This window comes from Phocoena phocoena, chromosome 4 (assembly GCF_963924675.1).
Source record: "Phocoena phocoena chromosome 4, mPhoPho1.1, whole genome shotgun sequence".
NCBI classification, from domain to species: domain Eukaryota; kingdom Metazoa; phylum Chordata; class Mammalia; order Artiodactyla; family Phocoenidae; genus Phocoena; species Phocoena phocoena.
The window spans coordinates 24454820-24482023 of record NC_089222.1 but is presented as its reverse complement, the minus strand read 5'-3'; the positions used below and the strand labels follow the sequence as shown (position 1 = coordinate 24482023).

General features: G+C 39.5%; 2 protein-coding genes across 7 annotated transcripts in view; one reads left to right on the top strand and one right to left on the bottom strand.

The window, feature by feature from the left end:
* The window catches only part of TFDP2 (transcription factor Dp-2), a 126566-nt gene that overhangs the window by 66282 nt on the left and 33080 nt on the right, over window positions 1-27204 (top strand). For 3 of the 6 annotated variants that reach the window (XM_065875744.1, XM_065875743.1, XM_065875742.1), the window contains 3 exons: window positions 10375-10478; window positions 15571-15692; window positions 17519-17566. In XM_065875744.1, the coding sequence (XP_065731816.1) occupies window positions 10375-10478; window positions 15571-15692; window positions 17519-17566 (274 nt within the window). Of the gene's footprint in view, window positions 1-10374; window positions 10521-15570; window positions 15693-17518; window positions 17567-27204 lie in introns of all 6 variants that reach the window. The other 3 variants (XM_065875740.1, XM_065875741.1, XM_065875745.1) reach the window with 3 other exon arrangements.
* Window positions 25963-26423, bottom strand: LOC136122623 (large ribosomal subunit protein eL21-like). Its single transcript, XM_065876690.1, is given in 2 exon segments — window positions 25963-26168; window positions 26171-26423. Coding segments are annotated over 2 exon segments (456 nt in total). The 5' UTR covers window positions 26421-26423.

The window sequence follows — 27204 nt, the reverse complement described above, 5'->3', positions numbered from 1 at the left end:
GCTGTCACTAGGGAAGGGAATGGTTAGGTGGTGGTCGGGGACGAGAGGAGGCTTAGTTTAACTGTATACTCCTGTCTCCGGAATTTGTATCACATGCTTCCATGCAGACATTCGTGTATTTGTGCATTCATTCATTCATTCATCCATCCAGCAAATATTTGTTGAACTATGCTATGTCCCAGGCACTGTGCTAGGTGCTGGAGATACAGCAGTGAATAAGATAACGAATCCCCTGTTCTTACAGAACTTAAGAGAGTGGGTGCTTATATGATTATAAGCAAGTAAATATAAATTTGCAGTACATCATGTACAGATAAGTACTCTGGTGGAAAGTCATAGTAAGTGAAGAAGTGCTGATGTAGGGTGATCAGCCATCTCTGATACACTGACAGCTGAGCACAGTCTTCAAGGAAGCTGGGGAATAAGGCATGTAGCTATCTGCGGGAAGAAAGTTACTGGCAGAGGAAACTTTTAAGGACAAAGGCCACGAGGTAGAAGTTTGCTCGTCATGGTTTGAGGAACAGCAAAGAGGCCTGGGTGAATGTAGTGGATTGAAGGGAGAGATTTGATGAGGTCAGAAAGGAGGGGTCCGGTGACACAGGGCTCTGTAAACCATCACACAGACTGAGATGCAAAGCCCACTGGAGAGCTGAAAGAGAATTACTCCACAAAGCAGGGTCACTCTGACCGCTGTGAACAGCAGTGCTGTTCAGTAGGATAATGGAAGTCGCATAATTTAAAATTTTCTAGTAGCCACATTTAAAAAGGTAAAAAGAAACAGGTAAAATTAATTTGAATGATAGATTTTATTTAATCCAATATCCGAAACATTATCATTGAACATGTAATCAAATTTTTAGAGAGTTAGGTTTTGATTACTTAGCCTTGAAAATCTGTAGTTTACACTTAGAGCACATTTCTGTTTAGATGTTAAATTTTCAACAATTGAGGTGAAATGTAGTACTACCAAAACAATAATGCTGTTTTTAATGGGTAAATATTTTATACTGCTTCAATTTTTAAATTTAAGTTCGTTAAAATTAAATACGTTTAGAAATTACGTCCTCAGTTGTACTAACTACTAAAGTCGTACTTTATAGCCTCTGATCTAGTGACTACTGTATCGGAAGGCTTGGGAGTAGTTTTGTGGGGTGAGGTGGGCCTAATGCAGGACAGGTGGGTGAATCAGGAAGATATTGCAATAATTCAGTCTAGAAATGGTGACTTGGATCATAGTGGTAGCAGTGGAGTGGATGAGAAGTGGTTATATTCCAGATAACATTTTATTTTATTTTTTGTAAACATTAAATCATTTTTATTGTGGGTATGGATACAGACGTATAGCAAAGAACTAAGTAAAAATTTAAAATAAGGACCACCATCATAAATGTAAACCAGCAATGTTCTGACACAGCCACCTCTTGCTACATAGATTGTTTGGGGTTGGTTTTTTGTTTTTGTTTTCTTTACATTGGCCATCTACCTTTTTTTTTAGTATATACAATTTAAAAAAAAAAATTTTATTTATTTATTTTTGGCTGTGTTGGGTCTTCGTTTATGTGCGATGGCTTTCTCCAGTTGCGGCGAGTGGGGGCTACTCTTCATCGCAGTGCGCGGACCTCTCAGTGTCGCGGCCTCTCTTGTTGCGGAGCACAAGCTCCAGATGCGTAGGCTCAGTAGTTGTGGCTCACGGGCCTAGTTGCTCCGTGGCATGTGGGATCTCCCCAGATCAGGGCTCGAACCCATGTCCCCTGCATTGGCAGGCAGCTTCTCAACCACTGCGCCACCAGGAAAGCCCCAATATGCAATTTTTAAAGGTTACTTTCCATGAACAGATACTACAAAACATTAGCTATGTTCCCTGTGTTGTACGATACACCCTTGAGCCTATCTTACACCCAATAATTTCTGCCTTGCACTCCCCCACCCCTATATTGTCCCTCTCCTTCCTCCCCACTGGCAACCACTAGTTTGTTTTCTATTCAGGATACATTTTTAAAGATAGGACCGATAGGATTTATTAATGGATTGTATGTAGGCTATAAGAGAAGGTCAACAGTGATCTCTTTTGGTCTAAACAGTTGAAGAATGGAGTTGACATTTAATGAGATGAAGAGAGAGATGGGAGAAGGAGGTTTCTGGGTGGGATGGGGAACAGTCAGGAATTATATTTTGAGAATGTTAAGTTTGAGATGCCTGTTAAACATCAAAATGGAGATATTTGAAATGACAGTTGGATACATGAATCTGAAGTTTGGGCGAGAGGTTTAATCTGGAGAAATATACATGGGAGCTGTCAGACCACCTAGTGAGGAAGAGTTGACAGAGAATAGTCGGAGGACCGATGTAAGGGGCTCCCGAATGGTTTTAGAGAGGAGGATCCAGCCACCAAGACTGAGAAGGAGAAACCAGTGGGTTTGGAGGAGAACCAAGAGAGAACGGAGGTTTGGATGCCAAGTGGAGAGTGTTTGAAAAGAAGGTGTGTTTTTGTTTATTTTTTTTTGCGGTACGCGGGCCTCTCACCGCTGTGGCCTCTCCCGCTGCGGAGCACAGGCTCCGGACGCGCAGGCTCAGCGGCCATGGCTCACGGGCCCAGCCGCTCCGCGGCACGCGGGATCCTCCCGGACCAGGGCACGAACCCGCGTCTCTCGCATCGGCAGGCGGACTCTCAACGACTGCGCCACCAGGGAAACCCAGAAGGTGTGTTTTTAAAAAGTATCAGATACGGCTGGTAGGTTAAGGTTAAGTTGAAAACTGAGAATTGACCATTGGATTTAGCAACGTGGAGGTGATCTTGGCAAGAGCTGTTTCAGTGAAGCTGAGGGGCGGGAATGGGAGTGGGTTAAAGAAAACAGAGTGGAGAAGTGGACACAGCAGATGTTGACAGATTTTATGAGTTTTGCTGTAGAGCGCAACAGAAAAGAGTTGGTAGCTGGAGAGCTGTGTATGGTTAATAAAAGTTGTTTTGCGTTTTGTTTTTAAGATGAAAGAAAAAATGCATGTTTATGTGCTGGTAAGAATGACCCAGCAGAAGGGGAGAGATTGTGATGATACAGGAAGTTTTCAAAAGAGAAGGTAGCTGGAGGGATGTAATTTAGACAAATCCATGAACTACCTGTTTATAAAATAAATTTAAAAAGTAGATAGCAGAAGGTAACAGAAGAGGAAAAGCAAGAGGATTGTATAATCTGTAATTAGCTTCTTGCTAATAAATAATGAAGTTGCCTAGGTCACTTTTTCCCATTTTTTAAATTAAGGTATATTTTACATGTATATAGTAGAATTAACCCTTTTTAGCCTAGAGTTCTCCGAGTTTGACAAACACATACATACACCACCACAATGTAGGTCATTTTTTTTTCAAATAAATTTATTTTATTTATTTATTTTTGGCTGCGTTGGGTCTTCGTTGCTGTGCGCAGGCTTTCTCTAGTTGCAGTGAGTGGGGGCCACTCTTTGTTGTGGTGCGCGGGCTTATTAATGCAGTGGCTTCTCCTGCCATGCAGCACAGGCTCTAGGCACGTGGGCCTCAGTAGTTGTGGCACGCGGGCTCAGTAGTTGCAGCACATGGGCTCAGTAGTTGTGGCTCACGGGCTCTAGAGCGCAGGCTCAGTAGTTGTGGCGCACAGGCTTAGTTGCTCTGCGGCATGTGGGACCTTCCTAGACCAGGGCTCGAACCCGTGTCCCCTGCATTGGCAGGCGGATTCCTAACCACTGCACCACCAGGGAAGCCCAGTGTAGGTCATTTTTAAACTTATATTTAGGGTTGTAAGTTTACCTTGTCCAGTGAAGTTTGGACCCTGTATACATGGGATATACACTACTTCTGATTTGAGGTATTTAGAAACCCATAAAATAAGCATATTCTTTCCTATAATAAGTTACTAATTAGGTTCTTCTGGGAGAATGTGATATAGGCTTGGGTGAAGATCTTCCCCAAAGCTTATTCAGGCCAAAAATAATCTTTCCCCCAGCAGGTTAGTACTGTGAAAAATAATTTATGTTGGCTTCATGTAGACAAACCACAATTATTTGACTGAATTTTTCATTTTAATTGGACATATTGAAGGTGATTAACTATAACTGAAACCCCCCAAAGGATTATGAGTGAAAGAAATCTTTGGTGTCTGGACAATTCTAATGCAAAACAGAAGGATTCCAGTTACTCAAGAGATCGAAATAAAATTTGAGCCGAAATTTTGTGCCTGTGCAGGGTTCGGCGTAAGTGTTAGCTTTTCTTAGCCCCTTTCCTAGGTGATCGATCTCATTTTAGTTAATTCAGGGAGCTGCCAGCACCAAAATCCAGGCAGGTCTTTAAAGTTTTGTTTTTAATAAATAGATCAAGTGTCAGGCATTGGCTTTTGGACAGTGTCAGGACCCTGTTGCCACGGAGCTATGAATTAAGGCCAGGTACTTAAGAAAAATTGTTTAGACTTGGTTTGGTTTACTCCTAATGTGGCTGAAATTTCAGGAGACTGGATGTTTATAACCTATTTCAATGTCCTGTTGAGTCCGAAAAATTATATTTCTGCTGCTGAACCTAGTTGATTCAAGGAAAGCAAACTGTGTCTAAATACGTGGCTGTTGTTTCTGGATATTACAATTACTGAAATCCCAGCAGAGCCCCTTTAACCGCTTCTAAAACAGATTTCCCTTTTGCTAATTCTAAAACACAGATACTTCATTTATAGATCGTCACCTTGTTTCAGCAGCTGTGGCTGATTCTCTGTCACTGTCTTTTTTTTCCTTCAGAATGGCAATAGCTTTTCCCATTATAAAACAGGTGCATGCATGCTCATAAAACTTTATTAGTAATAAAGTATAAAACAAAGTAAAACACTTCTCCATACTACTCACCCAGAGCTAACCTCTATTATTATCTTACCAGACTCTTTATGCGTATGTAAACTTATGTGTATATGTAGTTTTTAAGGTAAATGGAATCATACCATTTAATCATCCTCTCTTATAATGGGAACATTCTTCCATGGCAATACATACTTGTAATGTTTTTAGGGACTTTATAATATCCCACCATATGCATGTACCGAAGATGTTTAAACATTTAAATTGTTTCCAGGGTTTTGCTTTTATCCACAGTGCTGCAGTCCTAGGACATGTGTAATTGTTATCATCTGCTTAGATTATTAGGGTACACATCCTGCGGAGGAATTGCCGGTCAGAGGGTATACCCATTATTAACTGAGACGTTGTTGCAGAGGCCAGGGATCACCTTGCCCCTTAGGCAGCAGAGGGCAGTTGAAAGATTATTTGTTGAGGTAGAAAGAGCCTTTAAAATGTGTATAATTGCTTATAAAGCCCTTACTTAAAAATTTATACTCTAACACACAATCCTCAAACTCCTCTCTAATTACACTGTTGGACTGCCATCCAGAAAGGCTCTCCAATAGTGTTAGCCCCTTGACTGCAGTGGACAGTTCACTTGCCCTGAGTATCCGTAGCACTTAGCATTAGTACTTGGCATACAGTAGGTGCCAAGTAAATATTTTTTTTATCTTTTATGTTTTTATTTTTAAAATTTTTGGCCACACTGCACAGCATGTGGGATCTTAGTTCCCCGACCAGGGATCGAACCCGTGCCCCCCCTGCAGTGGAAGCAGGGAGTCCTAACCACTGGACCACCAGGGAATTCCCTAAATATTTTTTAAATGCACCCATTTTGCCACATCTTCACCAACTCAGGACATTATCAGACTTCTTAATCTTTACCAATCTGGTACATTAAAAAGTTTCTTTTTGTGTGTGTGATTTTTTTATTTTTAAAATTAAGCATCTATTCCTGTGCAAATTTGTTTACCAAGTCTGAGATTTGTCTTAAGTGTATTGGGTCTTTTGCTGTTTAGAAAATATTTATTTTTAGGTAGTCAAATCTGTCAGTCTGTTTTCACTTAAGATTTCTGAATTCTGTAACATGCTTGGAATGTTTAATTTTTATATTTAAGCATTTGGTCTTTCTGGGATTTATTTTTGTGAAAGATGAGAAATCTAAGATTTTTTTTATCCAAATGGACAGTTTCTTGTCTCAACATTTCTTAAGTAATCTACCCTTTCTCCATTCATTTGAAAAGCTATTTACCATATATAAAATTTTCATGTATAAATGAAGTAAATTTTGGACTTTAACTTCTGTTTTGTCAATTTCTTTGTCTGCATCTTAGCCAGTGTCACATGATTTCAGTCCCTTTAGCTGTGTAATAATTCTGAAATCTGCGAGGCTACAGTTCCTCTCTTCCCCATTATTCCTTTTTTCAAAATTTTCTTGGCTGTTCTCTGTCTTTACTCTTCCAGAAACACTTTAGAATCAATTTTTTAGGTTTATTAAGTTCCATCTAAATTCTTTGATACTAACTGCCATGACAGATCTGGCTTTAACGAGGTTTTTCTATTTGTTTTTAAGATTTAAATTTATTTATTTATTTATTTTTGGTTGCGTTGGGTCTTCGTTGCTGCACGCAGGCTTTCTCTAGTTGTGGCGAGCGGGGGCTACCCTTCGTTGCAGTGCGCAGGCTTGTCATCGTGGTGGCTTCTCTTGTTGCAGAGCATGGGCAATACTCGTGCTCAGCAGTTGCAGCACGTGGGCTCTAGAGCACACAGGCTTCAGTAGTTGTGGTGCACGGGGCTGAGTTGCTCTGTGGCATGTGGGATCTTCCTGGACCAGGGCTCGAACCCATGTCCCCTGCATTGGCAGGCGGATTCTTAACTACTGCACCACCAGGGAAGCCCTTTTTTTAATTTAATTTTTTAAAAATTAATTTATTGATTGATTGATTTATGGCTGCGTTGGGTCTTCGTTGCTGTGCGCAGGCTTTCTCTAGTTGTGGCGAGCAGGGGCTACTCTTCAGTTGCAGTGCGTGGGCTTCTCATTGCGGTGGCTTCTCTTGTGAAGAGTGGCCTCTAGAGTGCAGGCTTAGTAGCTGTGGCGCACGGACTTAGTCGCTCTGCGGCATTTGGGATCTCCCCAGACCAGGGCTGGAACCCGTGTCCCCTGCATTGGCAGGCGGATTCTTAACCACTGTTCCACCCAGGGAAGTCCCTCTTGTTTCTGTTTTTGACCTAAGTTTTATATTCTTAGTTTGTCTTTACTGTTAAGTTTCAATTTAGGGTTATTCCCTAACCTTAACTATCTTTTTTTTTTTTTTGTATGTTTCTTGCTTCACTGTTTTTTGTAAGTTTTTGGCTTTTGTTTCTAATATGGTGTATCACAGATGATCTCATCTTAAACATTCAGCAGCCTTAAGGTCATTTTAAAAAACCATCTGAGGACTTCCCTGGTGGTGCAGTGGTTGAGAGTCCGCCTGCCGATGCAGGGGATGCGGGTTCGTGCTCCGGTCCGGGAAGATCCCACATGCCGCGGAGCGGCTGGTCCCGTGAGCCGTGGCCGCTGAGCCTGCGCGTCCGGAGCCTGTGCTCCGCAACAGGAGAGGCCACAACAGTGAGAGGCCCACGTACCGCAAAAAAAAAAAAAAAAAAAAAAAAACCATCTGAGAGCCAGACTTTATCATGGCTGGATTCTTCCTCACATGGATCGGTGGTGTTTCCCCTCCTGTCTAGGACTGAGTTTATGGCACATGTCTATCAATTACAGACCTGTTCCTCCCTCTGGAATTATAAATTAGTATTCTCCAGTTAAGTGAATTCTTAAACAGGTGAATAACCGTATTTGAGTTATAAATATCAAACCGTATTTGATAACGTAGAGGCATGTTGTATAAAAGATCAGTGGCACAGTTACAGAGAAAGGACACTATTTGCTAGTACCAGTTGGTCAGTCATGTTTAAAAACAATAAACAAAGGACCTGGTGTTTAAATTTATTTCACCTGTTAAAAAGTAACAAAAGATACAATTTAGGCTACATTACAGGAAGCATGGCATCCAGATTAGGAAAGGTAATAGCTCCAATCTGTGCAAATCGAACAGTTTTTATTGTTTCCTGTACCTCTTTGGGGCCAGGGACTAAACCAGGTGCTAGGATACAAAGCTGACAACATAGCCTACTTATAGTAGAATTACAAGTAAATAATAATAGGTTTTATGAAAAGCCAGAAGAAGGGCATCCAAGACCTAGACCCTAGAGGCTGGAGACGCCTAATAAGGGGGAGGTGACACAGAGAGCAGAAGCTTCAGAGGTGGAGCTATGGCCCTTTACTGCCTGTGGGACCTTGTACAGACTGTTTAACCTCACTCCGTGTTAATTTCATGTATAAAATGGAGTCATCAGTAATATATGTCTCACTGTTCTCCTAAGCATTAATGAGATATGTATATATAGGAAGCCTCTAGAGCAGACCCTGGAACATGGTGATTTCTCAGAAAATGGTAAGGAGAACCATTTTGAAGTGCTGGAAGGTAGGCCTTGTCCCAGTAGAGAGAGACTTCCCAGCAGAAGGAAGAGTGTGCATCAAAGCTGGAGTGGTTGATCTGGGGCCTTCCTGGAACTGCAAAGTATATAATCTGATGGGAGCCTAGGGTGCATGTGGACAGAGTAGCTGAAGATGAAACTGGGAAGGGAGGCGGGGTGAGATCTCCAAACGGGAGCTTGTGTGTCATGTGAGGAGTCTGAGAGGCATTTAGGAAGTGTCATGGAATCTCTGAAGGCCTTAAATAGGGGAGTGTCCAGCACAGTTTCATCCATGGAAAGACTGGTTTGTCACAGATGTGCAGAGGGGTAGGAAAGCTGTTTGAGGTAGGATACCCAGTCGGGGAAGTGGGGCTCAGCACTGGCTGCACCTTGGAACTATCTGGAGAACTTTAACAGTCTGGTGCCCAGGTTGACTCCAGTTCAATTATATCAGAAGCTCTGGGGGTAAGACCCAGGCACTGGCATTTTTTATGGCTTCCTAGATAATTCCATTGCACAGCCAGGGTTGTGAACCTCTGGATTAGAGAGTAACTGTTCTCAAACCAGATTTGATAAAGTTCCAGATTAAACAAGCACCGGCAATATAAAGGAACCAGGGTAAGAAGGTAACAAGAAGGATGTGGTAGTTGGTTGAATAAGGAGGGGTTGATGGTTTCTGGTTCGGGTCACTGGGTGCACGATGGTCTATACCAAGAAGGAGAAGCAGATTTGCTGAGTGGGCATGAGAAAGATAAAGAATTTGATTTTGAAATGTAGAATTTGAGGGGAAATAATACAAGGCAGATGGGCAGAGAGAGACGCTGAGGGAAGGAACCGGTGGTGTAGTTGAAAACTCAGAAGACAGAGTAAATAATTGATGCGTGAGTTCCCTGAGAAGACAGGAAGTGCAGAGCAGACATGAAAGAAGTAATTTATATGAGAATCTTCCACTCAGAGAGAAATAAAAATATGTGAGGGTGCCGGTAAGTTCCCAGGTTGAGGAAGAAGAGCCTGGTGGCCTGAGTTCCTTACTGCAGGAGACCTACTGAGAGTTAGGAGATAAGAGAAGGGCATTCAGGAGTTGGGCAAGCTTTGGGGGAGCTCAGGAAGGGGGAGGGAGAGTGAGAAGGAGGTGCATTTCTGGTCCTGCTCTTAAATGTTGTTTTTTCCCCACAGTTTCAATATTGACCCTCTTTCACGCACTTCCTGTGTGATCTACTTTGTTATATTGGATTACACTCTTATCTTCTAAGAGGAACATTGGTAAACTGAAGTTTGTCCAGAGAACTTAAGTAGTTGACATGGTAGTTCAGAAAATTATTGGTTGGCTTTTCATTTGGGGGGAAGGCATTTTGCTACCTTAATTTGAAATTTAAATGGTTGAAATCACTTGAAAACACTATACAGATCTCATAGCTTCCACCATCAGAAACTAGGTGGCATCATTTATTTCTCCACTGTGATAAAATCTCAGAACACTGCCAACTCAACATTTTGAAAGCATGTTAGCATTTAGTATAAAACGTTATACTGTAAAGAAATTCTAACAGATACTTATTTTATTTCATGTTATACTTCATGCATTTATTTTTGTTCTATGATTTCTAATAAAGATCTAACTGGAATTCTCAACTCTGATACAAACTATGATGTGCATTATGAACTCTCAAAATGTTTTTTCCTCTAAAAAACCAACTTAATGTCCAGTAGTTGTCAGATAAACCAACTTTCCTCTAAAAAGCCAACTTTTCCTCTAAAAAACCAATGTCCGGTAGTTGTCAGACAGACTGAACTATTTATTTTACAGGTGTGCTGTTCTGCAGAATTAATTGTCCTCACTACAACAAAGCAATAGTTGGTTGGCTTTTCAGTACGGCTCTTTGGTCTTAACTTCCTTATTAAGATAATTATAAATTACTTAAGCACAGCTGGTTAGGACCATGGATGCATAGATAGGTAGAAGGTGGCCTTGATATTGCAGAACATTAACCGAGTGTTTTGATATAATTTCAGGTAACGTTTCATTTGTTGCATTTCCAGTTTCCAGCACCAACTCACCAACAAAGATTTTACCGAAAACCTTAGGACCAATAAATGTGAATGTTGGACCCCAAATGGTAAGAAAATCATCATATCTTAGGACTTGAAACTTTGCTTAGGCAAGACTTACTCAAAGGAGAGTTGTACCAAAGACGCTTGGTCAGATATTCCAGTTAATTTCTTATCTCAGTCACTTATTTTTTAAAGTTTTGTTTTTACCTGAGTGTAACTGATTAGTCTTACGAAAAACAAAGGCGTTATACTCTTCAATGTTCAATGTTCACGTACTTGAATCTGTGGATTCTGAATGTGTTAATATTAAGGTTTTTGCTCCCTATATGAGGCTTCTCTTGTTTTCAGTTGTTCGATTAAATTGGTTTGAAATCTGTTATGTTTTATGTTCTCCTTTTTCTTTTTCTTGTAAAATAGCCTTTACTGCACTAAACCGTGTAATCTCATATAAATTGAATATCATATAAATTGAGTATGACCCAACAGTTAATCTATATTTGGAGCTACTAATTTGAAACTCTTTGATGAAAGGACATTTAGGAAGAAACAACTCACCAGTTCATTTTAATCTTTAGCAGTAGAAATAATGAATTAAAATGGAAAGTATTTAACTGTTTCTCTGAAGGTATTCCATTAATTATGCTAGAGCTTAAAGTATATAGCACTTTTAAGAAAGCCTTATTTATAAACAGAGTTGCATGCAGCTAATCTAAAAACTATACCTAATTTAAATGGCCTCACCCACCATTAGCAAAAGTATGTAAACATTTGAACAGTAACTCTTCATTGTCAGTGTTTACATCTTCTTATCTATAAAGCAATAAGCATAAATTTTGTTTGTAATGTGCGGTACTGTGGCCTATGTTAAATGCACAATTATTTAGACAAAAGTCTCTTTTAACATTCTGAATGGCTTCAGAAAGTCTTTGAGATCTTAAGCCATTCTAGACACAACATTTTTCTTGATCCCTTGAGGACTGTTAATCATCTGCAGAATCCGAGCTAAAGATGTTGCACAATGGCTGTAACTATGAGAAGAATGTAATCTAGCTCCAAGCCTCTTAGAAACTTAAGCTCAGGTGAATATCTGCATTTCAAGGTAGTTCAGGGTATATTTTCAAACGTTTGCTAAGCATTTGCCCCTCCCCAGCCACTACAGGAGGTGCAAATGAGATTATACACCTGACTTGAAAGTCGGGTGTTTTGACATGTGGTTTATATAAACATCAAAATTAAACAAACAGATGTGAACTTTCTTGACTTCGACTCTTACAGTACTCTTCTATTTTGAAAGACTGTTTCCTCTTGGTATTTCAGTGATGCTGCTATGGCTGAAGTTTGAATTCCTCTTTTAGAAACATAATTGTTCTTCCCATTGTCAGTTTGAACTAATGTACATGTAAGCCTTTACACACTTCAGTTCTGACAGTGGTAAGTAGTCCTGTATAGGACGTACCCAATTACTGCAAACCTCAGAATCAGCAAAGCAAAGGTCAGACAGAGAGATTTCGGCCTCTCCTTTGAAACGGGCCAGCCCAAGACCTTCATTTGTCTTCCGAATTCTGAGGAGCTTTTTGTAGTTTTTAGTCCCTAGGCAGGAATCAGAGTTTTCTTTTTGATTTCCTAATATATCGTGGAACCCCAGCGAGAGCCGCTCTCTCTCCTCTCGCTTGTCTCTTTTGAATGTTGTTCCCTCACATTCAATCTCTCATCCATGATCTAAAAAAATTTTTTGTTAGAAAATTCTTAAATGAAACCTCACCTGTTTCCTTCTTACAGTTGTCTTTCTCGACTTGCCCTTTAAATTTTACATGTCCCTTTGGAAGCCACATCTTCATGGTAGCTAGAAATTTCAGAAGGCCTCAAGAAAAAGTTGTTCTCTGTGTTTCTAGAAGCTAGTTTAGCAGTAACTGTTTCACTTTGGGATACTTGCTCTTTTCTTAAAGGTATCTGGTTTTATGGGAGGGGAGTTTGGGGGAGAATGGGTACATGTATATGCATGGCTGAGTCCCTTTGCTGTTCACCTGAAACTATCACAACATTGTTGATCAGCTTTATTCCAATACAAAATAAAAAGTTTAAAAAGAAAAAAAAAGGTATCTGGTTTTTTATATAAGATAATCTCACGATTATTTTAACATGGTTAAAAATTGCATGTTTCTTACAGTGAAAATGAAAATTTTGTCAAATAATGAAATCCTTTAATAGAACACTTTATAGTTATATAGATTCTTTCTTTTCAGAGTATAGATGCTCTCTTGGCTTTTCTTACTGTAGATGGCAGTAGTACATAAGGTATCTTGATTGAAGGTAGAAAATCTTCAGAACGAGGTTCAGTTGCGATTTGATTTATGGCTAACTGTAATCTATTGTCAAAGAAACCGCATGGTTACGTTGAAGTTAAGGATGTCTGGTTTTTTTGTGGGGAGGCGGGGAAGACTTAAATTTAAAATAAATGTTCATTTTCCTTATCAGATTGACTGAATACTATTTTAATTTGGGATTTCAAAATTAAGGTTCAGTTTTATAGAGCATATGTGACTTGTCACCTATATGAACTAATTTTCCTGTGTTCGTTGACTTCCCTTTGGTTTTGTTTCTTGAGGCTCAGTCACTGTCACTGTCCTAGTTTAAGAACGCAGTGCGTCTCATAAGGATTTCTAACTTGTGGTTCCAGTTCAAGTCGAGCATCCCACCAGTTCGTTCGTTCATGAAATGTTTGTTAAGGACTTCCCAGTATTGCTCATCACTCTCAGATGAGGAAAGAAGAGCAGCTGACAATCTGACATTAAGGAAGAAAAATAGAGTAGAACATAACAATTTATTTCCAAAGTCATTCTCAATAAAGATAACCAGCTTTTCTCTATGTCCTATTTCCCTTCCTCCTTTCTTCGTCTTCTTTTTTTCCTACAAAGCCCTTTAAATCAGGTAAAACCAAGCCTGTAGGGTCCTAATAACAGATAAATAAAAAACTCCTTAGTAATAATACTGCACAAGTAATGCAGTCTGTTTCACGGGTAAATCAGAATGCTTAGATAAGTTGCTTTTCTGGAGACTCCTGTTCTAGGAATAGAGTAGACCAGAGACTGATCAAACGCTCAAAATTTCCCTCTCAAGCTCTCACACTCAGGGTAAGCATGATAGAGAACGTCTGAGTGTGTGGTGCGGTGATTGGTGAGAACTATGCCCTTTTCTTACAGGATTTTATATAATCCTTTCTAGCATATCAATGAACAAAGAAGCTACTCTTTTCCATCATTTTAAAAGCTGGGCCTTCTGTCTCAGTTCAATAAATATTTATTGATTCTTTCCTATGAGAGTCCCCTAGCACTATGGTAGGCTCCGCAGACACTCTCTACCTTTAAAGATCGTGCATTGAAATGGAAGTGAGGAGGTGGTGTGGAATATGTGCAGGGCTAGGAGGTACAAACACCTTGTCTAGTGTTCATATTTTCTCACGAGGCAGACTTCTGAATGCCCTCTTTAATAATCCTTGGCATATTATGAGAATCAGAACTCCCCAGACGTCTGTCAGTATTTGTTGTGTTTTGTTTTCTTTGAACTATAGAATTAACATATTAAAAGCATTTCCTAAGCATTTGTATGTAGTAACATCTCCCTAGCCCCATTAATACCCCCATTCTCTGGAGCATGCCTTTATTCTATTTATTTATTTATTTACTTATTTATTTATGAAAATACTTAGGGTACCAAATTTTTTTCACCAATGAAAACTGTAAGACCTGGAAAGCAATTTGGCAACACAGATCAAGAAACGTTTTTTACAAGTCCACATCTTTGGACTTCCCTGGTGGTGCAGTGGTCAAGAATCTGCCTGCCAATGCAGGGGACACAGGTTCGATCCCTGGTCCGGGACGATCCCACATGCCATGGAGCAGCTAAGCCCGTGCACCACGACTACTGAGCCTGCGCTCCAGAGCCTGCGCACCACAACTACTGAAGCCCGTGCGCCTAGAGCCCGTGCTCCACAACAAGAGAAGCCTGTGCACAGCAAGGAAGAGTAGCCCCCGCTCACTGCGACTAGAGAAAGCCTGTGCGCAGCGATGAAGACCCAACGCAGCCAAAAATAAATTAATTTTTAAAAAAGAGCAAATTAAACCCCAAATAAACAAATAATAAAAAGTGAAAATCAATAAAATAGAAAACAAAAAATATATAAAAACAATAAAATAAATATTTATTTTTGGTTGTGTTGGGTCTTCATTGCTACGCACGGGCTTTCTCTAGTTGCGGTGAGCTGGGGCTACTCTTCGTTGCAGCGTGCGTGCTTCTCATTGCCATGGCTTCTCTTGTTGTGGAGCACGGGCTCTAGAGCGCAGGCTCAGTAGCTGTGGCACACGGGCTTAGTTGCTCCGTGGTATGTGGGATCTTCCCGGACTAGGGCTCGAACCCATGTCCCCTGCATTGGCAGGCAGATTCTTAACCACTGCGCCACCAGGGAAGTCCCCAAAATAAATAAATTTTTTTAAAAAAGTCCATATCCTTAGTTCTATTAATTCCCTTTCTGGAGTCTATCCGTTAGAAATTAAAGCCAGTATCACTTTATAGAAATGTTTATCACAGCATTATTTATAATATTTGAATATTCATAAAAATCTAATAATAGGAGATAATTAATCCACATGACAGAGTGTTTTATGGTCTTTAAAATGTCTTTGAAGAATATTTAATGACATGAGGAAATGCTCTTAAAAAAACAGGTAAAATTGTATCTGTATAAGAATCCAAATTGTATTATGTCTTTGTATATGTTTCGGACTGTGAAGAATTAATTTGCTGTTACCCCAGTTCTAGTAAATAGAGTTCAACTGAGATTAGTTTCCATAATTTCAAAGAAAGCTTCTCATTTTTCTGATTTTTAAAATGTCGTCAGTTGCCAACTTAATCCCTCCCAATTGCTGTTCACTTGCTGAAATCTACATTGTGACTTCATATCAGTATTCAGGATACTTGTGCTTTAAGATCGTAGAATATAAATGTATCAGAGGTATTGCTTATATTTAGATGATTGATATTAAGTACATTTTAGACAGTAAGGTCTACTCCTTGTGTATAGGTTAGCATTCACCATTATTTTCTGCCTGTAGGTTTTCCTTAATAACTAAGAATATTTTTTTCTTTGTCCTGACTTTACAGATTATAAGTACACCACAGAGACTAACCAGTTCAGGAAGTGTTCTGATTGGGAGTCCATATACCCCTGCACCAGCAATGGTTACTCAGACACACATAGCAGAAGCTACTGGCTGGGTCCCTGGGTAAGAGTGGTACTGCAAATTACCATTTTTAAAAACCTTTTTTTTTTTAAGTTCTGATCTTTTTTTCTCACTATCTTGTCTTCTGTTCTTGTTTTATGTTCTTAAAAACTCATATGTTTCCTTTAAAATCACCTATTTTATTTTATTTTATTTATTTATTTATTTATTTTTTTTGTGGTATGCGGGCCTCTCACTGTTGTGGCCTCTCCCGTTGTGGAGCACAGGCTCCGGAAATGCAGGCTCAGCGGCGATGGCTCATGGGCCCAGCCGCTCTGTGGCATGCGGGATCTTCCCGGACCGGGGCACAAACCCGTGTCCCCTGCATTGGCAGGTGGACTCTCAACCACTTGAGTCACCAGGGAAGCCCTCACCTATTTTATTTCACTTTATATCCTAGATATAAATCAGCTCTGGAGCAACCATTTTTTAAAATTTTATTTTAATTAATTAATTAATTAATTAGCCTGCACCACCACAGCATGCAGGATCTTACTTCCCCAACCAGGGATTGAACCTGTGCCCCCTGCAGTGGAAGCGTGGAGACCTAACCACTGGACCACCAAGGAAATCCCTGGAGCAACCATTATTAAACAGAAAAATAGAACAATAACTTGTAACTGAATCTTCTTTCTTCAACTGTGAAAGAAGACTACTTTTTACGATTGTGACATTTAGCCACTTTGGAGATGTAAAAACTGCATTTTATATTGTTTTGACAAACATTAGAAAGGAGTTTTATATATACGTGTGTGTGTACTCAGAATTTCCCCTTAAAACCAGCATGTTTATTTCCTTTAAAACCAGAAAAGGAACTAGGAAAAAGAGCCCAAAGATATTAAAACTTTCATTGAGTTTTATCTTCGTTCCTTTAAACACTGGGCAATTAAATCGGTATCCCTTCTTTGTTACTCATTTGCCACTTTTAGTATCAAATCTCTATGTTTCTTTACCTGTAAAATACCTTCATTCAACCTTTCTCCACTCCTTATCATTTTAGCATCTCATCCTTCCATAACAGAAAAGAAGTAGTAAAATAAATGATTCGGTTTTAGTTTGTCACTTTAGAAGTTATTTCCAAGGTGGCATGCCACACTGGTGGTTCTATCATTGACTTACAGTTGTGAGTTCTAGCAAACAGACAGTAAATCTTGGTTGAGTAAGAATCTCCTTGCTTCAAGGATATTAAGGAAATGAACGAAATAACAATCCTGGCAAAGTGCTTTAAGCCATACACACAGACGGAGACAGAAGAGTTTCATGTGTATACATAATGTCTTTTCCATTATCAAATAAGATGAAGTGACAGAGTCACCTGTAATTCCTTTGCCTTTATTCAGTCGTTAACAACATTTCTCATGTAGATCTAAGATCTAAAAATCTTGGATTTTTTCATAGCCTTGAGAGATAATTTAATGAAAGCCAAGCCTGTGCCAGTAGTGTTGGCCTACTTTGGAGATGACCAGAGTTTGGCTGTTTTCAGCACCAGCTGTGCTTTATGCTGGGGGTAGTCTGATTATCTAATGTTTTTATAGTCATTTCTCCCAGAGCAAATAAAACTTTTCTATGCCTTCTCCTCCATAAATCTGCAGTATTTTCCTCCCTAAAGATTCATTGAGTTCATTTCAGACTATGGCTATCATGTTGCGATTTCTTTGTCCAGTGATAAAATTTAAGTTTTTATTTCATGTACATATCTTTTATATTTGTTACTTTTGTGTTTGGATATTTTCCATGTGGAATTAGACAAGTTACAATAAACTATAAACTATTCATGAAATAAAGTTCTTTATGCGTGTTCTTTTTATGGTATCTTTTTTTCTTTTCAGTGATAGAAAACGGGCTAGAGAATTTATAGACTCTGATTTTTCAGAAAGGTGAGTATAAGTTTAACTATTTTGTTTAGGAGATGCTACTGCATAGAGAGGGGTTTGGTACCCAGACTCTAATGAGATGTTTTTCTTCATATAACTTTAACTTTGTTGAGTTTCTACCATTATTTCATTCCACACTGAGTATTCTCCTTCATTCATCATTACATAAATTTATTGTATTTGTGCGGTTTCAAAAGATACTATTCTGTGAGTAGACTGTCTGTTGGCAGTATGCCATTTAGCCCCCTCCCTCCTTTTGGGAGTTGAAGTGTTTTGCCAAAGTGAATACTCCCCATTACCCCCAAATACACAAACTTTTTAAAAACAAGTTTCATTGAACACATTTAAAGGTCATAGTAAATTCTCACTTCATTTTTTTCCTTCCAGCCTTATTGAGATATAATTGACACACAGCACTGTGTAAGTTTAAGGTATACAGCATAATGACTTGATTTACATACATCATGAAGCGACTATCACAGTAAGTGTAGTGAACATCTACCATCTCAAATAGGTATAAAATTAAAGAAATAAAAATGTTTTTCCCGTAATGAGAACTCTTAGGATTTACCCTTAATAACTTTCATATATAACATGCATCAGCGTTACTCTATCATGTTGTACATTACATCTCACTTTTTTCTTAAGACATCCAGTGTAATATAACCTTTCCTTAGACTATTAGGACAGTGGTTCTCAGATCTTGGTGTGCATCAGAATCACCTGTGGTCTGTTGAATAAACTGCAATTGCCTACTAAGTCAGAAACTCCAGGATTGAAAACTGTCACTTTAGGGTCGTTATTTGAACTTAAGTTCAGTGTTCCACAAAAGCCACTCTACTGAATATCGTATTAATGTCACACTACGTTAAAACAAGACACGTAATCTCAGAGGCTGTTGAGTTCTGTAAGATAGTTACTATTTTAGATAAAACCTTGTCATCAATGCTTTTTAAAATTTACTTTTGATTCTGAGATTTTGGAATTGCTTTTGTCAATTGTGTTTTCATCTCTTTTCTCCTGTTAGGTCGTCTGCTTTCAATACAATAGTTTTCTGTTTCTCCAGTTTCTAGTTGCTTTCTCTGATTTGCTGTGCACTGAGAAACTACTTGGCCAGATGTGTTAGAATTCAGTCTAAAATAAAAGTGAATAGGTTCTGAATGAGGACCTTGGGGCTGTATAAAAGAATGTGTGTTTTCTTACATTGACACTAGCTCTGCTTTAGTTCCTTGGTGGCCTTTGTAGTTTACTTCTCACATCTTAACTGTTTTGAACAGATAAAATCATGTCTGAGGAACTGCTATATCATATAGACATATATGGCGAGATGGTCTTTTTTCTCTAATGGAAATTCTGGCTCATACTGGTTTTTCTTCATGTATATCCTTGGAAAGGGCAGCAGCACACTTTTTTTTTTTTTTTTTTGCGGTACGTGGGCCTCTCACTGCTGTGGCCTCTCCCGTTGCGGAGCACAGGCTCCGGACGCGCAGGCTCAGCGGCCATGGCTCACGGGTCCAGCCGCTCCGCGGCATGTGGGATCTTCCCGGACCGGGGCACGAACCTGTGTCCCCTGCATCGGCAGGTGGACTCTCAACCACTGCGCCACCAGGGAAGCCCAGCACAAGTTTTTTTAACCATATATTTAGCACTATTTAAGGCCTTAAAATGGAACTATTCATTAGTTATGATTGGTGGCACCTATGTATTGCAAATAATATAAAAAACAAGGTTCTTTTTATTCTTTATAAGAGAGAAACCTCTAAAGAGCACATATAAAAGCACCAGATTAAACTCATTGGTATAGCCACTGATTCGACTTTCCCTTTCTGCATTTGGTTCAGTGGCCTTTTTTCCTAGTGCTTTTTATTATTCTCTTTTTATTCTTTAATATAACTTTTCTATAATGAATCCCATTCCCTCTCCCTAATCAAGCCACAAAAATTACTACGTGTGGTTTTCTTTTGTTGTTGTTGACCTTACAAATGTTATTTTCCTCCAAATTTATGTGTTTTTCTGTAATGTTGAGAAAAGTCTTCTGTTCCCTTTTCCCAAGTGCTGAGCTTCAAAAAGCCAGCTCTCAACCCAAAGTAATCTTCTTCATCTCTTTAATGTCTTATATGTTGATTTAGTATCATATGTAATTATTTTTATTACTGTTCCTCAGGGATATGGAGAGAGAGAGAGTGAAGGAGAGAGAGAGAGTGAAAGAGAGAGAGAGAGAGAGAGATAAAACACACACACACATAGTCCCACATAGATAAATACCACCGTTTTATCCTCATCTTACACTTGACAGTACAACCTTAAGTATGTTTTACACAGCTATTCCTTCGTCAGGTTCATTTGCGAGAGCAAGTCAGTTTCTGAAGAAATTTTTTGTTGGTTAAAGATCCATTGATGTATTCTCATTGGTTTTTTTCCCTGTGTTCTGATCCACTGGACTTGTTTGCAAAGAGCTTGTGGAAGGAGCTGCGAAAGCCCCCTTTCTGCTCTTGCCGGGGGTTTTGATCCTGAAAGATGTTTGCTCACTTTCTCTTTCTCCCTTTGGACAGAATATGGTGGTGTCTTCTAAATGCATCTCTTCCAAATAGGGAAGGGGGACCTATTTGGGATCTCTTGGGTGGAAAGAAGGTCCTGGATGTGTGATGGGCAATGGCAATAGCCTGCATATGTTTTACTGTATTCCTGTCTTAAATGACTGGGATTTAGCACAGTGGTGTTTCACTGTTCCTTTGTGCTCATGTAATCTTAAGACCTTTTTTTAAAAATTCTGTTGGAATACAGTTAAAACCCTTTTATTTAGAATAAACTAATAACTGATATAATTTAAACTATAATAAGCTAATAAAAATCAATATAATATCTGTACTGCTTCAGTGATGTTTATGAAGTTGTTTGTTCAACAATTGTTTTTAAATTTATTTATTTAGTTAGTTTTGGCTGTGTTGGGTCTCTGTTGCCACGTGCGGGCTTTCTCTAGTTGTGGCTAGCAGGGGCTACTCTTTGTTGCGGTGTGCAGGCTTCTCATTATGATGGCTTCGCTTGTTGCAGAGCATGGGCTCTAGGCATGCAGGCTTCAGTAGTTGTGGCACACGGGCTCAGTAGTAGTGGCTCGCGGGCTCTAGAGCACAGGCTGAGTAGTTGTGGCGCACGGGCTTACTTGCTCCGCGGCATGTGGAATCTTCCCGGACCAGAGCTCGAACCTGTGTCCCCGGCATTGGCAGGCAGATTCTTAACCACTGCGCCAACCAATATTTTGATGTGATAAATGTTGGTATGTTCTAGGCATTGGCAAGAATATTAAACAAGATAGATAAGTCTCTGCCCGTTAAAGAGCTTATATTTGGGATGGGGGAGCAATAAACAAAATAAGATAATTTTAGATTGTGATAGGTGGTATGTAGAAAACTTAAGAAGGACGATTTGTAGAGTATTGGAAGGATGGTGGCTACCTTAGAAAGGCCTTTCTAAGGGGGTGACATTTGAATGCAAGGAAGACAGGCATGTAAATACCCTCAGGGAGTCAGGGGTTCTAGGCAGAAGGAATGGCAAATGCAGAGCTTCTACGTGAGGAGCGAGGTTGTTGTATTTGGGGAAGCACAGTGGCTTGGAGAGAGTGAGAAAGTCAAAGAGTGATGTGGGATGAGGATGGAGAGGCAGGCAAGAGTCAGAACACGAAAAGCCTTGTAGGTCATGGTAGAGAATCTGGTTTTTATTCTAAACAGGGTTTTAAGTAGGGAAGTGACATGATCTAATTTGCACTGACTGCTGAGGGGGAAATGGACTCTGAGAAGACAAGAACAGAAGCAGGGAAATCAGTTTGAAGGCTGTTGCAGGGCGCACTGGCCTGGCAGTGGAGATGGAAGAAAAAAATGGATAAATTTTGGAAATAGACAAATTGACAGATTGGATGAAGGGAAGAGAGAAATAAAAGATGGCTCCTGTTTTTTTGCAGTGAGAGCTGGGTGAATATTGATGCCATTTAGACTTACTGTAGTTAGGAGTAGGTTTGGGGAGGAATTGAGTCTTGTTTTGGACATATGAAGTTTGATAAGTTTATTAGTTATCTAAGTGATCATATCATTAGTGTATAAGTAGTATCATCAGCTTGTAATTCGTCACAGGCCTGGATGACATAACCCAGGGTGGGGAGACAGTGAAGATCTGTAAGTGATCACCATTTATTTCCCATTCAACAATCCCCCCCAACACACACACAATGAATACATATGTACAGGAAAGTGGGGTTTGGGGGTTTTTTCCTAAATTATTTTACTAAATTACTAAATTATTTTGCTGATTTAAACATTCTAGTTAACTTATTTGAATGGGAAATGAGGTTTTTATTGTATATTTTATATAATTTCTTATGTAAATGGAATACATTTATTATAACTTATACCTGGAGGTATACTGTTATACTACAAATTTGAGTTTTATATTACTTTTGTAAATAAATATAAATTATTATGGGAAAATATAAAAAGACAGTGATTGTGGATTCTAGTTAAGTGCCTGGAAAAATAAATACTTTTTATTCCTTGGGAGTAATTCTTATAAATACTTCTTATGAATATGAAATTATGAATACTTCAGATGAAATAAAATACAGCATGCTTTTCAAACTGTGCTGTATTAGTAGTTTTATTTTCTTAAATATTAAAAAAGTTTTCGGGCTTCCCTGGTGGCGCAGTGGTTGAGAGTCCGCCTGCCGATGCAGGGGACACGGGTTCGTGCCCCGGTCTGGGAAGATCCCACATGCCGCGGAGCGGCTGGGCCCGTGAGCCATGGCCGCTGAGCCTGCGCGTCCGGAGCCTGTCCTCCGCAACGGGAGAGGCCACAACAGTGAGAGGTCCGCGTAACGCATTAAAAAAAAAAAAAAAAAAAAAAAAAAAAAAGTTTTCAATTTGGTTTTATTTGGCAAGGAATGCTTCCTACTGGTTCTTTTTTTTTTTTTTGATTTAGGGACTAATAGAGATGATAGTGTGTACATCCTGTGGCCAAATTTTGGTGTTATTTGGAAAGAGGGTCTTGGTGTTTCAGAGAGCTCAGGTTTTAGGAAAATGTGTAAACTCTACTTATTTTAAGGTTTAGAGGGCTTCCCTGGTGGCGCAGGGGTTGAGAGTCCGCCTGCTGATGCAGGGGACGTGGGTTCGTGCCCCGGTCCGGGAAGATCCCACATGCCGCGGAGTGGCTGGGCCCGTGAGCCATGGCCGCTGAGCCTGCGCGTCCGGAGCCTGTGCTCCGCAACGGGAGAGGCCACAATAGTGAGAGGCCCGCGTACCGCCAAAAAAAACCACAACAAAACAAAAAGATTTAGATAGGGAGCTTCCAGTTTGAGATGATGGGCTGAACACCCATTTTTAATCCCCAGCCCCTAAGATTGTAATAAAATTTTTTGTGTAAAAAAATAATAAAAAATAAATCTCTTAAATTGCCGTAAAACATGATAGAGATGTAGATTTTCCAAGGACTTGAAGGTGAAAGCTGGTGTGATTATAATGATGACAAGTGAAAGTAGAGAAATCCACATCCCAAAATACGCATGGGAGAAGTCAGATTTGGAAGCTGCTCTTGCCTGCACTGACATGGAGAGGCCCCAGGCTCAGAGTTGGCAGGTATTAAAAAGCAAGAAGGAATTGGCAGGGGAGGCACTGAGGGCAATGAAATGAAAACTCTCCAAGGAGCACCTGGGCCAGTGGAACCTTCTCAACCCTCCAGATCCACTGTCCCTGCCATCCTGTCTCCACACACATAAAAATTACATGTTGTGGCATATATTAGTACTTCATTCCTTTTTATTGCCCAATTATATAACATTGTATGGATATACCACATTTTGTCTACATTTGTTCATTGATGATGGACATTTGAGTTGTTTTTACTTTTTGGCTATTATAACTACTGCTATGAACATTTGTGAACAAGTTTTTACATGGATATAAGTTCTCATTTCTCTTGGATTATATACTTAGGAGTGGAGGTGCTAACAGACAGTTTCTAGAGTGGCTGTGCCATTTTACATTCCCACCAGCAAAAGGTTCCAGTTTGTCCACATCCTTGGCAATACTTATTCTCTTTTTTTTATAGCCATATTTGTACATGTGAAATGGTATCTCATTTTTTTTGTGTGTGGTACGCGGGCCTCTCACTGTTGTGGCCTCTCCGGTTGCGGAGCACAGGCTTTGGACACGCAGTCTCAGCAGCCATGGCTCACGGGCCCGGCCACTCCGCAGCATGTGGGATCTTCCCAGACCAGGGCACGAACCCGGGTCCCCTGCATCGGCAGGCGGACTCTCAACCACTGCGCCACCAGGGAAGCCCCTTATTTTGGTTTTGATTTGCATTTCCCTAATGGTTAATGATGTTGAGCATCTTTTCATATCTTGTTTTCTTTTTATTGAAGTATAGCTGATTTACAGTGTTGTGCTGATCTCTGCTGTACAGCAGAGTGACTCAGTTATACACGTATAGACATTCTTTTTTTTACATTCTTTTCCATTATGGTTTATCACAGAATATTGAATATAGTTCCCTGTGCTATACAGTAGGACCTTGTTGTTTATCCATCCTGTATATAATAGTTTACATCTGCTAATCCCAAATTCCCACTCCGTCCCTCTCCCACCCCCTCCCCCTTGGCAACTCTGTTCTCTATATCTGTCAGTCTGTTTCTGTTTTGTACATAGATTCATTTGTGCCATATTTTAGATTCCACATACAAGTGATACCATGTGGTATCTGTCTTTCTCTTTCTGATTTGCTTCACTTAGTATGATAATCTCTGGTTACATCCATGTTGCTCTAAGTGGCATTATTTCATTCTTTTTTATGGCTGAGCAGTATTCCATTGTATATATGTACCACATCTTTATCCATTCCTCTGTCGATGGACATTTAGGTTGTTTCCACGTTTTGGCTATTGTGAATAGTGCTGCTGTGAACATAGGGGTGCATGTATCTTTTTGAATTATAGTTTTGTCTGGGTATATGCCCAGGAGTGGGATTGCTGGATCATATGGTAATTCTATTTTTAGTTTTCTGAGGAACCTCCATACTGTTCTCCATAGTGGCTGCGCCAGCTTACGTTCCCACCAACAGTGCATGAGGGTTTTCTTTTCTCCACACCCTCTCTGGCATTCGCTATTTGTAGACATTTTAATGATGGCCCTACTTTTTTAAAGATTTACTTACTTATTTATTATTTAATTTATTTATTTTTGGCTGTGTTGGGTCTTAGTTGTGGCACATGGGATCTTCACTGAGGCATGCGGGATCCTTCGTTGTGGTGCGCGGGCTCTTCGTTTTGGCACGCAGACTTCTCTCTAGTTGTAGTTTTCTCTTCTCTAGTTGTGGCGTGCAGGTTCCAGGGTGTGTGGGCTCTGTAGTTGTGGCACACGGGCTTAGTTGCCCCGTGGCATGTGGGATCTTAGTTCCCTGACCAGGGATCGGACCTGCTTGCCCTGCATTATAAGGCAGATTCTTTACTACTGGACCACCAGGGAAGTCCCAGTGATGGCCATTCTGACTGGTGTGAGGTGGGTACCTTATTATTGTTTTGATTTGCATTTCTCTAATAATTAGTGATGTTGAACATCTTTTCTTGGGGCTACTGGCCATCTGTATGTCTTCTTTGGAGAAATGTCTATTAAGATCTTATGCCAAAAAAAAAAAAAAAAAAAAAAAGATCTTATGCCCATTTTTTGATTGGGTTGTTTGTTTTTTTGTTGTTGAGTTGTATGAGCTGTTTGTATTATTTTGGAAGTTAATCCCTTGTCTGTTGCATCATTTGCAAATATTTTCTCCCAGTCTGTAGGTTGTCTTTTTGGTTTTGTTTTTTTGTGTGTGTGGTTTCCTTTGCTGTGCAAAACCTTCTAAGTTTGATCAGATCCCATTTGTTTATTTTGTTTTTATTTCTATTGCCTTGGGAGACTGACCTAAGGAAACATTGGCATGATTTATGTCAGAGTATGATTTAAGTCAGAGCATGTTTTGCCTATGTGCTCTTCTAGGAGTTTTATGGTGTCATGTCTTATGTTTAAGTCTTTAAGCCATTTTGAATTTCTTTTGTGCATGATGTGAAGGTGTGTTCTAACTTTATTGATTTACATGCAGCTGTCCCAAGTCTTTTTTTTTATTTTCCTAGTATAAATATCTTATAAATAATTTCTGGCAGTTTCTAACCAATGAAATGTATTGCACAATAAACCACCTCACATCTTCCAGGAAGAAAAAAACACTAAATTTGAATAGTAATGACCCACTGAATTAAGACACAATTGAAATTTGCTTTAAATATTTCTTTGGGGAAGGGGAGACACACTTCTACTCAATTAAGAGAAACATTTTTACAGTTTGGAGGTCTTCTGTGTTTTTTTTGTTTTTGTTTTTGTTTTTGATCATGCCATGAATTCATAGGGACTGGGTTCTGGCAGCTCAGACTCCTTTCCATTGGTTCTCACAAAGTGTGCATCTCTAGGTGGAGCAGGCTGGTGCTTCAATTGAACCCAAGTACCTTTCTCTTTGGCTTTTTTCTTTTTCTGATCATTTTCCTTCACACGTTTCAGGAAGCTATCTTAGCTCTTAGAGTGCTTAATTTGCTTCATAATCTCTTTGCAGGACTCTTGCCCTTAACTCGTTTGTTTACAACAGTGCCAACAGCAGCTGGGTGACATTGTGGACTCTTCTGGTAGCATTTATGGGGTGTTCCTTTTTGAACAGTGCCCATTCCCTTGACGTCTACAATATCATCTTTCTTGTAGATTGGCATATTTGTAGCCAAAGGAACAACTCCATGTTTTCTAAAAGGCCTAGAGAACATATAGCGGGTACTTCTCCATCCCTTTGTGTTGATCATTTTGGTGAATTACTGGAAGATGCCATTCTTGCTGAAAGGAAGTCTAAATATGTTCCTTGAAAAACTCTATTCCGATCTTTTGGGTTGTTGTTGTTGTTGTTTTTTCTATTGAGTTGTAAGAATTCTTTATGGATTATAGATACAAGACCCTTATCTGATACATGATTTGCAAAAAAATTCTCGTATTCTATGGATTGTTTTTTCACCTACTTGAAGCACAGAAGCTTTAAATTTTGATAATGTTTATCTGTTGGGGTTTTTTTTCTTCTTGTGTTACTTATGCTTTTGGTATCCTATCTTATTTAAAAAAAAAAAATTGTCAAATCCAAGATCACAAAGACTTAACGCCTATATTTTCCTCTAAGAGTTTTATGGTTTTGCTCTTACATTTAGATCTTTGATCCATCTTGAGTTAATTTTTGTCGCATGTGACATTATAAGGTTAATTTGTCTAATGTAACCCAAAAGCATATAGAAGATACGTGAAAATGTAGACATTTATTTTTATAACATTTTTCAACCATTTAAATTTTTTAAATAAGCCTGGTTTTAAATTTATCATTTTAAATTATTAGCTAAATTAGAAAAGTTTAACTTTAAGTTTTTTTAAGTTTAACGAAGCTAAATTAACTTTGGGTTTTTTTGGCCGCACTGCACAGCACGTGGAACTTCCCCCACCAGGGATTGAACCTGCGTCCCCTGCAGTGGAAGCACGGAATCTTAACCACTAGACCGATAGGGAAGTCCTGAGTTACTTTGGTTTTAACCCTCATTTTGTGGTGGG